This window comes from Syngnathus scovelli, chromosome 5, assembly GCF_024217435.2.
Source record: "Syngnathus scovelli strain Florida chromosome 5, RoL_Ssco_1.2, whole genome shotgun sequence".
In the NCBI taxonomy this organism is placed as follows: domain Eukaryota; kingdom Metazoa; phylum Chordata; class Actinopteri; order Syngnathiformes; family Syngnathidae; genus Syngnathus; species Syngnathus scovelli.
In genome coordinates, this window is record NC_090851.1 from 5,655,235 (window position 1) to 5,668,421 (window position 13,187).

At 40.7% G+C, this 13,187-nt stretch overlaps 1 protein-coding gene and 1 long non-coding RNA gene across 16 annotated transcripts in view; one reads left to right on the forward strand and one right to left on the reverse strand.

Annotated features, from left to right (window-relative positions):
• adgrl3.1 (adhesion G protein-coupled receptor L3.1) overlaps positions 1 to 6,333 on the forward strand; it is a 114,734-nt gene extending 108,401 nt beyond the window's left edge. For 3 of the 14 annotated variants that reach the window (XM_049721860.2, XM_049721862.2, XM_049721861.2), the window contains 4 exons: positions 801 to 929; positions 2,561 to 2,578; positions 3,129 to 3,431; positions 3,893 to 6,333. In XM_049721860.2, the coding sequence (XP_049577817.1) occupies positions 801 to 929; positions 2,561 to 2,578; positions 3,129 to 3,431; positions 3,893 to 4,533 (1,091 nt within the window). In that variant the 3' untranslated portion in view covers positions 4,534 to 6,333. The remainder of the gene's footprint in view (positions 1 to 800; positions 930 to 2,560; positions 2,579 to 3,128; positions 3,432 to 3,892) is intronic. The other 11 variants (XM_049721867.2, XM_049721871.2, XM_049721873.2 and 8 more) reach the window with 7 other exon arrangements.
• The window catches only part of LOC125969610 (uncharacterized), a 37,624-nt gene extending 26,518 nt beyond the window's left edge, over positions 1 to 11,106 (reverse strand). For both annotated transcript variants that reach the window (XR_007481632.1, XR_007481631.1), the window contains exons 1-2: positions 11,012 to 11,106; positions 7,554 to 7,645 (exon numbers count right to left, since the gene is read on the reverse strand). This is a non-coding gene — a long non-coding RNA (uncharacterized lncRNA). The remainder of the gene's footprint in view (positions 1 to 7,553; positions 7,646 to 11,011) is intronic.
• Positions 11,107 to 13,187: the final 2,081 nt, after the last annotated feature.

A 13,187-nucleotide genomic window follows, 5' to 3' on the forward strand; every position in this document is an offset into this window, starting at 1 on the left:
CATGTCAGATTTTTAATCCAAATCAAATCATTCTCCATTTTATCTTTTTTATTTCAACTTCAGACGCAACAAAGTACTTTATAATCACAAAATAATGATTCATAGTCTTTTTGATTCATGATTCATAGTCTTCAGCGGGCCACTTATGATTGATTTCACGACAATGCTTCGGGCCAGTTTAAATTTAGGAATTTGGTCCATATATAAGGCGCACTGGACTATAAGGTGCACTGTCGGCTTTTGAGAAAATTTTAGGTTTTTAGGTGCGCCTTATAGTCCGGAAAATACGGTATTTTAAACCCGTATTATGGAATAATCATAGCAAAAGGTGCTTTTGGTTTCAAGGTGCGCACACATTTTTCATTATTTTTATTATTACACAGTTTAACGGTCATATTAGGCTTTGAAAATAATGTAATGAATTTACCCTACCATAAAATGTACGATCATAATGGGTAGCGAGATGTTTCCCCTGCAACACAAATCCCACTTCATGTGTGTCTCCTCCCCTGCCATGACCCGTGGCTGCAGGAATGACTTGACTCGCTTTTCTCAGGCTTTCACCTCAACTTGCGTTTGCTTGTTTGATTCACTTGTCCTCTTCTCTCCCTCTTTCTTCCACACACACCGGCTCTTCATCTTTTTTCCGACTTTTGCTGCACTTGCTCCCACTGTGCCACATCTACATGCTCTCTCTTGCATTCAATCTCCAAACGCTTCTACCCTCCTTTTTTTTTCCTTCTCTTAACTCGGCTGTTGCTTTTCCTTCCCTCCTTCCTTTCTCTATCTGCCTGTACCAGGAACCATGGCTAATCATCTTATAACTAATGCTCTCCTCCGTCCCCATGGTACTAACAATCCTTATAACACTCTCCTGGGGGACTCTGCAGTCTATAACAACCCTGCCGCGGGCATGTACAACACCCAAGGTGTGCTTGGTGTTTCTATTCTTCATGGTGTTGCATGTGGTGCATTAGCAAAAGTAGATTCAATTCATTTTGGCATGATTGTTTTTTTGTGATGTTGGCTTCTGTGGTGTGGTTAAGGCTCCTGAGTGAAATAAATCTGCGATAAAGATGGGAATGATCATTTATGGACTGATCATTGGCAATTGTGTCCCTAAATTGTTCAAAATCTTATTTAATTGGATTGAGGATTTGGTTAGCAGAGATGCTGTTGATTTAGGCTCAACTATTTTGCAGTCGGAAAAAATTATATTTCTCTCTGCTTTGGAAATCTCATCTTATTTGTGAAAATGACAAATTATGGTGTCATCAAAGGTGCGTACACGCTGCGCTCTGTTTGCACGGCATGCTCGGCAGGGTAGGGCACAAGGGGATGCAGGGACGATGGCGGCACAGCACAAGATAGCCGATATTCTGCACTGGTTACTAGGTGACCGATGGGGAAATTACCGATATTCTGCACTTGTTACTAGGTGACCAATAGGGAAATTGCTTGGTGCCTTTTCCCAGTAGTTTAGTGGTAAAGCTGTTTGTATTTGTCATTGTAAGAAAAGAAAGCCAAGGATTTGCTTCTAATTAGAATCCATCTGATCTGGGGGAGTTTAGACTCGTTTGTAAAGCTACAGGGTTATAATTGTTTTGGATTTTTCATACTAATTACTTTTTTTTTTAATTCAGTTGGTTTTAATTATTTTCTGAAGTGAGCTTGTTTGTTTTATTTGGTTTTATTTTATTTCATCAATGAACATGATTTTTTTTTCTTTTTCAATTTTATTAATTTTGTTGGTTTTCATTATCTAAAGTAACCTTGGTAAGCTACAACCCCATTAAGAGCTCCTCACGGTGTCCTTCAGGCTGGGCCGGGAGGTACAGTCATATATTTCTAATATTTTCAACAAACAAGGAAAGTAGCAGAGATTTTCCCTGCATCACTCTGCCTTTTTTTTTTTTTCAACCAAGTCACAACATGACATCTGTCTTGTGTCCCAAAGCTCAGACACTGAGACACGGCATTAATTATTGATTCCTCCATTTTCTTCGCCAGTTGTTTTCACTCTAGAACCCCCCCTCACCCACTCAAATATCTCACTCTGGAATCACTCCACCATCATCTCTCCATGTAGATGCATCGAGATGTCATAACAGAGCTCTGCGCTGTTAAGCAATTCATTTAGAGTCTGTGTTCGAATTGAATATTTTTCAATTCGGGCACGTGTGCCTGAATTATTTCGCCAAGGCAGCACATTGAATGGCTTGGTTAACGGCATGCTGTCCTATGCTAAGTACAGTGTGAAAGGGTCTTACTTCGCTTTCTGAATTGCTTAATGTAAACACTGCATGACACATTCACTCTACGTGGGAGCCACCGTGCCATTTTTGCAGCATCACAAACTTTTGTTCTGTGCATGTGTTGTGAAGTGCTGTCACCGTATTTTGGGTTGTTTATTCTGTGTGATAACGATTGTAAATAAAATGATAACATATGACAGCAATATGCTAACAATGTAGTAAAACAATTACTCTTCATCTGTTGTTCTGATGTCTGACCTCACATCTATGTTTCTTTTCTCTCTCTTCCCCCATGCGACCAATAGCATCTTACCGAGATACAAGTACGGGCTAAATTAATACTTCAATAACAAAGACTTCCTGTTCTCATGTCTCGCTTCTGAAGCAAATTTGTTTCTCTCCTGCCAAGAAGAAGTTTGGTTTGGCTGTCAGCCTTTGCAAAATATTCTTTCATTGGTTTATTTGATTTTATACTGAATCTCTGCATTTGTTCACTGAGAAAATGTATTCAGTGCATTTTTGGAAGCCACTCAAATGTTGTAGATCTAATTTAAAGACATTTAGGTGGTTTGAATGGAAATGCAAAAGCTTTTTCTTTTGAATTGACTACTGATTCAATTACATGGAATGTTATTAAGATGCATTTTGTAGTTAAATCCACATTAGTCTTGATAATATTTAAAATATCAAATTACTTCTAGTCTTACATAAAAAAAGGTACCATAGTTTTTTTAATCCTAAATTCTCTGCAAACTAAGATATCAGATGCTAATTGTTTTCAATAATTCATTTTCCTCTGAGACATCAACTTACTTCATTAAAAGACTCTAATCCATTTTTTTTTTATTTCACTTTCTATCATTTGTACCTCAGAGGGCATCCTGAACAACGCAAGAGACTCCAGTGTTATGGACACACTCCCCCTTAATGGTAACCACGGCAACAACTACAGCATGGCCAGCAGCGAATACTTGAGTGACTGTGTGCAAATTTTAGACCGGAGCGGCGGGTACGGCACACATAGCAACCACAAAGAGACTACCCTGGAAAAAAAGATCTTGAAGGAACTCACCTCCAATTACATCCCCTCCTATCTCAACAACCACGAGAGGGTCACCAGCGAGCGCAGTCACAACTTGATGAACAAACTGGTCAACAGCAGCATGTCCAACGGAGGTGACCTCTTCTTTTGAATCCATCTCGTCATGTTTTTCATCTAGGCAGGATATGAACAGCTTAACGAAGAACCTCAGCCCCACTAAGCCAACTTTGTTCACCGCCTACGTATTTGTCACTCAGTGGTGTTGTGGTGGCTTCATGCTAAGATACAGTATGTCACCACCCAACCAGCTAACTTATCATCTTGGGGGTGGCCGCATCGATTTTGTCTTGATGTCAGTCTGCTTGTGTCAAGTCATTCATTTAGACTCTAATAAGAATCCCATATAGAGGTCATACCGTGTATCAAAAAAGTCGTGCACAGAAAAAGACCTGAAACTTCAAGTTGTATTTTACGTGTTCAACTGATAATACAATGCAAATGGAAATGTTTGAATAGAAAGCTGATACACGTGTGGAGAAGAGCCAAAGGGTGTTTGAAGAATCGAATCCTAAGGACACCTTTTCTTTCCCTTTAGGGAGTATGGCAGGAGGCAGCAGTAGCTCCACTAGCAGTGGGGTCAGTGGCTGCATGGGCAACGGTAAAGATGATGGTGTTCCCATGGTGCTTGACAACCCCTCAGCCTTCCCCCACGAGGAGAACCTGGGTCTTGAGATAATCCGAGAGGAATCCAACGCTCCCCTCCTGCCGCCGCGCCCCCCTCCACCCGACAGCCACCCGCCGCCGCCACCCCCGCACAGCTACTCAAGGCCTCGACGCATCCCGCAGGAGACCAGCGAGAGCTTCTTCCCGCTTCTGACCAACGAGCATACCGACGAGCACACGCACTCGCCCAACCACAGAGACTCGCTGTACACCAGCATGCCGGTTCTCACGGACCTCCCGGATGGCCAGATGAACGGTTTAACGGACGGCGAGGAAGAGAGCTCCGGCGAACTGCAGCCCTGTAAGAGCGCCACAGCTCCCGAGTTGGATGACGTCTACTACAAGAGCATGCCCAACCTGGGTTCCCGGAACCACCTTCACGAGCTGCAGAGCTACTACCACATGGGCCGCGGAGGTAGCGATGGATACATGGTGTCCGGCAGCAAGGAGGAGTCCGACTCTTCGCCAGAGGAGCCCCCTGTAGACCCTGCCCACCTGGTTACCAGTCTATAGAGCCCACCAAGAGACTCCTATCCCTCCCTGAGCCCACTCTCGCAACTTTCCACTCGTGTGTTGTTGACTGACAGGCCGGACAGGTCCGCCCCCGGACTGAGTCTTGCGTTTAATGTGTTTGGTTCAGGACAATATGGGGGCTGAATGTATTGTCACGCTGGGAGACACTTTGTGAATATCAAACAGGTCTAGAACCTCGTACCTGGAAAGGGAGAAGAGTCGAGAGGGAGGGATCTGTAATTCTATGTGTTTAATTGGACTCTTGGATTAGACATGAAAGTTCTCAAATGTGGACCTCCAACATATCGTGTAGTCTTCACTTTTACCACAAGTGAGGTTGACCAAGCTGCCCCAGATGTCGCGCTCACTCAAAAGACGCATTCTTGAGTGATGGCAAAGGACAACGCCACAATGTGAACAGGCGAAGCCACGCCCTACTACCTGTCAATCAAGTTGGGGACATACAGCACATCAAAAAATAGCAACCAAACTGTACCCATACGTTTTCTGATGTTCTCAATTCTCTTCCTGTTCATATCTGCTCAACGGGAGTCGTGTCCAAGCTGGTGTCATATGTTCCTTCCTGCGAGTTCTAGTGGCTGCTGTTTATTTCGCTAATAACAAAGAGAGCTTGTAAATCCAAGAGACTATAGGTTTAAATGGAAAAAAAACAAAAAATAAAGGGGGGTGGGGGGGTTGAGAATGGGTTGTTTCTTCTCCTTTCTTCTGTAAAAGTTCTCAGTTATCCAAGAATTATGATGAAATGATTCTAATCATTTCTATGTATTGTATAGAATACAGAGACAAATGTTGCATATGACCAATTCTTATTTGTCAGTTGTCTGTGGAACTGTTCGGAACTGTCTCCTTTGGTTCTGGTCTCAGATGGAGGACGGAGCGGATAAAGGAACAATTTTCACGGAGACAGTTTGGCACTCTGACTAATATGCATTTACCCTACGCACACTTATTTCTGGTCCTTTTATAGTGACGCCACGCTCACATTTTGCAAATTGTTACTATATATTTTACACTGTGTAGTTAAAAGGGGAAAAATAAGAGGGTGGGGTTACCATGGGAACACGTTTACTGGAAGTGGAGTCCGCTGAAATTTTTGTTTTCATTTTAATAACGCATTTCCTTCCTTTTGGCACAAGGGGTGAGGGGAGGTGGGGGTGGGAGGGGTACCTGGGTGAGAAAAAAAACCAACACCAGGTATTTTCAAGCAACTTACATATGATGCATATCGTTTTTATTGCCAAATATTAGAGCATTTGACATTAGCTGTACTGGTCATTGGGCAGAAAAAAATATTGGGAACAAATATTCTTCTTGAAAGTAAAAACCAGAACGGAATGTCATGATTTTTTTTACACCATCAACGTGTACTGAAAGAACTCTCTGCACACTGCGGCACTGTCTCATGTTAAAGCCAATGTTTACTTATTTAGGAGGGAAATTTCAAAAGTGTATTAAGAGTAGCTTGCACATATATCCCACAAGCCCTTTCCAAGTTCCCCGAGAGAGAAATTATTTATTTATCTGTTTATCGTTTGAAAGAAAGCAAAAACAAGCTTGGAGGGGAAAAAGAGCTGACTTTATGCAGGAGTAAATAGACTGGCACTAGGTGGTTATTTTTTTTTTTTTTTTTTTTTATAAATTATTACGATCATGTTGATTATTACGATATTATTGCTGATTATTTATTCTTTTTGTATGGGTTCCAAGTTGAATGATCTCATAACTAATATTTGTTGTAACAGTGAAAGTTGTTTGCCAACAAATAAATTACTGACATAGCTTTGAGGCTTTTTCTTCCGTCTCTCATACTCGAGATGGAAATTTGGGATGAAATGCAAACACTGCCAGTGCACCTGAATACACTCAGCCGTGCTCTGATATTCCTTTCACGACATTCAAGTATGAAGATGAAATATTTGACTACAGTAATCCTCCTTCCATGTCAGAGTTTACATTCCAGACCATACCAGCAATGAGTGAGCTATAGAAGTACCGCCATTAAACACGTTCATCATATTTTTGGAGATACTGCCATTTTTTTTTTAAACGACTTTAAACACACGAAATAATAAACAGATTTACACACAATATATCCAGCGAGAAAGAGAGCAAGGACAATGGATTACAATGATATTTACAGTGTAATTTATATTGATTACAATAACCGAATATAATTCTGAAGGCGTAAAAAGCAGGATTGCATTTGCAGCTTGTCTGGATTTTGGATGGGCATTAATCTAAAAACCCTTGTTTAATTAATTTGAAAAATCAACAAATGATGATTCATTGTTTTTAGATTTATAGTATGTAATGATGCTGTTGTAATATCAAAACCGGATGAATGGATGAGAGAGAGAGAGAGGGAGAGAAAGAGAAAAATACTGCACACCTCTATTAAATGAGATGCCGTGTCCAAATTGTTGACTAGTTGTGGAGATTATCCTTATTATTATGTATTCATCCTCACTGAATAGAATGTTATTCAAAAGAAGCCAATTTCCTCAATGAGTGGAACATTTCAGAAATTGTTTTTATGGCTACCGCACTACGACACACCTAAACCTGTAAACTTTTTTTTTTTTTTAACTGAATCCTATTGCATTGTGATTTATACCTTTACTGGTGCTTATTTATGACCAAGCAGGCAACAAAGCATCTGTCCAATGAAAGCTGTAGTCCAGTAAAACGGACAGAGGAATGATTTCTGCTGCTCTGCTTTCTTCTCCGGGGAAATTGAGCTACGACCCATCAGCGGCCACAGGCTTGTCTTCCACTTTTAACATATATACCGTATAAAAAAGCTAGGCCATGTATTGGTCACACCGACTGAGGTTCTCAGGAATAATTTGGATGTTCATCTGAGACCACCTTAACTCCGAGGCACGACATTTTGTTGCAGTTCCTGAGCAAGATATTGCAGCACTTTTCCCTGGAGACTCCAATGTTTTGAGCTTGCACTCTGAGTGGGCCTTAAGGGTAGCAAAGGTAACTTGCCTTACTTTTTAAGGTTAGCCAAGGAAGTAGTTGCTGCATTCCTACGTCTCTGGGCAAGAGGGTAGAAGATTGCTGAAGTAGTATGAAGCGTTGATTTCTTGAGGGAGGAAAAAAAAATATCTCTCAGTGGTTCAGCAGCAAATAAAAATAGTGCATAGAACATCTGACTCCAATCTACTGTGCTATTTTTCAAAGCTTGCTGCTGTTGAACATAGAAGAATAGGAACTTATTTTATCTGCTGTTGGTAGGTGCTTTCCGCTTGTCTGGTTTAATCCAAAATGCAGGCTCTTCTAGTGCATCTTGGAGCATGATAAATCATCAAAATCTGTCAATTCCAGCAGAGCGCTGGAGGAATTTCGACTCTGTACGTCATGCTTTGTCACATGTTAACTATACTCACTTAAAACATGCAAATGAGACCATCATCGTGGAACACTTATGATAATGTCTACTTGGTCGATCTCGTCATCAACAATTTTTCAGCAGCAACAGCACACGCTTATTTTTGTATTATGTTCCTTCAGTGCTGGATGGATAGATGATGGATGAAATGACTGAAGCCAATGCAACCTGAACTAAACTAGAAAATGTTTCAGATAAGCTTTATGGAAAAAAGGACGAATATACTAACTGAATGATGGGTGAGAAGGTGAAACATTCAAAGATTTTTTTCTAATAAATGTATTTTTGCTGTCTTTTAAAGTCATTGCAGGCCCCTTAACAGCCACCCTCCCTCCTTTTATCTATCACCTCCTCTCCGGTCTGTCTTCCTGTCAGTCACAGACTGACTAAATGAGCAGTGGTCTATGTGGGTCATATCTCTGCTGGAGCACTCTGATCGTTTAGTACTGCCTGGCTGTGTTATCTTTGTGCTTGCGCTGTTTCCTTCCTTCAAAGCAAAGTATTCAGGATGTCTTACAAGGTGACATGTTCCTCAGACACATACAAGTCGCAGAGGCCCGTTACGTTAGGTTCATTGAGGATTCGGGCAACCAGTCCGGGGTGCACGCTATCTCTCGTCCAAAGTGAGCTAAAAAACACCCTAATGGAGGATAAATGATATAGATGGATATACTATGCTGATAGTTATTTTTAATTTTACAAACAAGCTTTTAAAATGTGCTAAAACATCCAGTAATAATGGCGATAGCGGAATAATAATAAAAAGTCCGCTGAGTCTTTTTCTTGTGTTTTCTCTGATAATATTTATGTTTACATTTCGTCTGGAAGTCACTGATGATGTAGTAGTGCAGTCGCTTGACTTCAGTGCAGGCAGCGTGGGTTCGGCTCACACTCGGTGACAGTGTGAGTACAGGTCTGAAAGGTCATTTGCGACGGACGGACAGATGGATGGAAGAAAAGATTGAATACTTGAGAGTGTACACTCCTCTCCGAGCCTCTTGATCTATAAGAGCGGCCGAGTTCCGTGTTAGCGGAAAGAATGGCACAGTAACGAGCACTTCCCATTGTGGGGCCAATATGACATTGTTCTCCGTTAATTAAGGCAACTATGACATTTAAAAGCTGAACTGGAATTTGATTCAGTGCAGAAGAGCAGCTCATCCATATATGCTATGGCATTTCAAGATTTCCATCCCATTCATCTCATCCTTTCTCCTAAGCACTAAAAAGCATGCAGAGAATATTTTTCTCCGCATTTATGAGTGGAACTTGGAGTCTGTTACATTAAATGAATTCCAAATTATACAACTTTAGGGGGAAGGCAACTTAGGAGAACAAAGTCCTTTTCATATTATCTTACTGAATAATTTTGCCAAAGTAAGACATCAATGTGTCAAGAGTGAATATTCGCACAGCTGCTGCGGCGTCTCATTCATTAATTGTATATTTATATTTGCTCATTTCTGCAAGAGATGGACAGTGACAGGCAAAAAAATTAAATGCTCATCCATTGGATGGCAGCAGGTTCAATAAACCGTCACCTATTACCATTCATGCAACAGCATGTTATTATAGTACTTGAATAAAGTGGAATTACACATCCACTACAGTAGGTGGCAGTGACGTGCTAATATTCAGAGTAAACCCAGGGAATAAAAACAATATTGTTATTCAGCAGATTCATAGTTCTTTTTTTTATTTATTTATTTTATTTTAATTTTTTGGGGGAGCAAAATATTTTCTTCTCCCTGGGGGGCAAAACAGAAAATAATTGAGAGGCACTGGTGAAGTGTTGATTTTCCCAGATTCCACACTGAGTCAGTAAATGTGTGATTAAATTAAGACAATATTAGCACTTTTTGAATATTCATACTTTTAGGAACATTTTTTTTTTCCTGGTACTGTGTGGAGAGATTGTTTTCAATTTAAACTGGGTGCCTTTACTTTGCATAGATTACAGCATCAAATAGCGTCGCGATAACATCCAAGGGAAGCATGTACAGTAGTATGCATAATTCCGACCATTCCTTTGTTGATGAGATTGTCTAGCTGTGAGCAAAAGCTAATTAGCATTTATCGTGGCCACATCAAGTCTGCTCCAGGATGGCCGGCCTGAACTTTGACTTGTGGAATCACATCAACATGCACACGGGCTCCCCTGCCCTGACCTGAATGTGCCACCTTGCTCTGTGCGCATGCATAGCCAGTCCTAAGGCCACCTCATCTGCTTGCATTGGCCAGTGTCTATCTCAGTGTGCACACACTTACCGCTCATTGTCTCCTCACCTCAATTTTCCAACAGAGTGCGCATGGAAGAAAAACACTTAACAGGTATGTGAGGGGCCACCCTGAATAATTCACTCTAATTGGTGAAACATTGGGATGGGGGGGTGGGGGGGGTGTTCCAGGGGGGTTGCAGCGGATACAGGGACATCAATCCCCTGGCTTTTTTTTTTTTTTTTTTTTTTTGAGGTCACGTACACCCCCATGCATGTTTAATTGGCTTTGGGATGGCAGTGTTTCTGCTGCCTCTGCTGTGAGTCACACTCGCAACGCCTTTTCTCCAGCGTGCCTTTTTTGCAGCGCCTCAGCAATGGAGAAGCTATTTCGGGAACACATTAGGAGCCTAGAAAACACTGACATTTAGACTATTGCTGGGATGGCTAAGGGGGAGGAAGGGGTGTGGGCTTGTCACTAGTGTGTATGATAGATACAGTGGCCTACTGCCAAAGTGCCTTTGTTGAGAGCAGGTACAGCCAGGTTGAAATTCCTTTGTGTGTATTAAGCAGAAAAAAGAAAAGGTTCAATAAATTAATATTAAATAAATGCTTTACTTTCTACTCTGACCTATTCATGCACCGTGAGTAGAGACAAGCTGATTGTTTTATTTTCAAGGGAGAGTTGAAAAGTTGGCTTGAAAAGTAAACTGCAATTGTTTTAAAATAGTTTGGGCTTCCAAAGATGCGGAAAAAAATAGTGTCAAATAAAGAAAAACAAAGTGGGAGGATACAAAGATGTGTTGCTGCCAAGAAAAAGTGAAACACTGAGTGTGAATCTTACCAGATAGTGTGAGGATGAGCATCCTGTTGCTTTATCTCTGCAAAGTGGTTTCTCTCAGAGGCCTCGGACTTCCTTGTTGGTAATGAGGAGTGGCTTCCTTGCAGTGGACAGGTGCAGCATTGATGGCTAATGATGACAAATTGTGGAGATCTTCTCAATCTTGCTGATTGATTCACATCCTATTGGAGTTTTTCTTTCAAGAATTTTGGGGTATGTATGTAAATGTTTATATGCACAAATATAAAACATGCTTTCCTTCGAAGTGCAATTGTAGCATGGTTTCCAAATGTGTAGTTTGCTTGATCTTTCAGTAACACGCACAAGTCTTGGGAAAAATCCATGATTTTCAGACAGCATGAATCACATGCCATATTTTTGCACATGCCAGAAATTTCCACAGTAAACAAATCAGTGGAGGCTCTCCTTTTTGGAGTTTGCACGCATTTCCTGTGCTTGAATGAACAGGACCCAACTCACAAACAAATCTGTTATTCTCGATTGCTTCATGCTGCCATAAATTAGCCCAAAGTGTGTCAGTAAAAGTCCAAATGGTTGAGATTATTAGAAGCAAACAATGACCAAATGGAGAAGGAATCTATTTGTTTTCTTCTTCACCCTCCTCCGAGCTCCTCCTGCAAGCTGTCGGCCTCACAGTCTGGGGGTGGTGCTTTACCTCAGTATATTTGGATTCTCTGGCTTTTGTTTAGATATGAATCACGGATACTTTTTTGCCCATTCCCATCATGAGCTGTTGGCTGCTTGTTGCTATGGAGACATTACATGACAGTTTGGAGATGCACCTTGAGAAAGAAATGTTTGACTTATTTCTTTTGTCAGTGGCCGAGAGCCTCTTGACTTGTCAGCATCTGGAGAATAAAGGCCACATCTCCAAGGTTTGTTGTTGGTCTCACAGCAAGTGAGTGGAATTTCAGCGTTACAGAAAGAATATAGTGAAGGCCCTTTTTTTGGCAATTGAAATGAATCATATCAATCTCGATTGTAGTTGGAATTATATTATGAGGCGATTCGAGGTTACCACCTTTTGGTTGACGGTCAAAGCTCTCAAGTTCTTCAATAACCAAACTCATCCAGTCGTGTCTTTACAGACCCTGTGCTGAAAGCCAGGAAGAGGAAGTAAACGATTGATTGAAGATTCAGCAAAAACTGACAAAATTGACATCAAGAGGAAATTTGTTGAATTGAATGTCACCATTCAACACAAACTGACAAAAAATATTTTAGTATTTTTGTCAAACCGTATTAAAACGTCGGTGTGTATTTGAGAAAACAGGAATATAAGGTCATGAAAGTCTTGATCAGTCATTTGTTATTTTATTTTGGCATTAAACAAGTCTCAAGTCTTGATTTTTCAACCAAACTACTAAAATATTTAAACAAAATGATGGAAAGGCAATGTACACAATTGATAAATATTTAATATTCTGCGCAAGTTCATGTACATGGTTGGAGTACAAATGCCCAACACACAAGACGATTAGAGGACTTCAGACCTTCCATCACGCAAACTAAAAAAATATTGTGATCTACAAAATTAATAAAATACCGAGGAAAAAAACCTCAGAAGTGTTTATTTTCGAATTCATCTACATGCCCTGAATATTTTACAATCTGTTACATCTACTGTATATGAGGCTGCAAATATCACAACTCAAATCAGCTTTGGGGAGCATAAAGAATTTATTTAGCTCACGTAAAGCGCCGACTGCATGAATACTTTGCAAAATGCTTGGCTAGGTAGTTGTGAGGCTTGAATATTGGCTGCAAACATTTACAAGCTCATATTTCCATCCCGCATGTACTTGCATTATTTGCATGGATCGTGGTTATTTGCATAGAGTCAGTGGGGTGAGCTGAGAGGGTTCAGTGGTGTATTGACAATAACCAACAGGTACTTGTGTGTGAGAAGCCGATGTGTAAATGTTGGCGTTTGCTCATGAAATTGCAGCAGAATCATCAAACATTCAATTTGATTACATTTCTGAGGGCATGATTACCTGCTATAAAGGATGTGCCTGAATGAAAGATGTTAATTAATTTTATACAGCTCACAAAGCTAACACACATTGTGAAAAAAAAGATGCGCAGCATGAGTGAGGTGAACAGAAATGTGACATCTCCAATTCCGATTGGCCGCCTTGTTGGCAACTGATAAAAT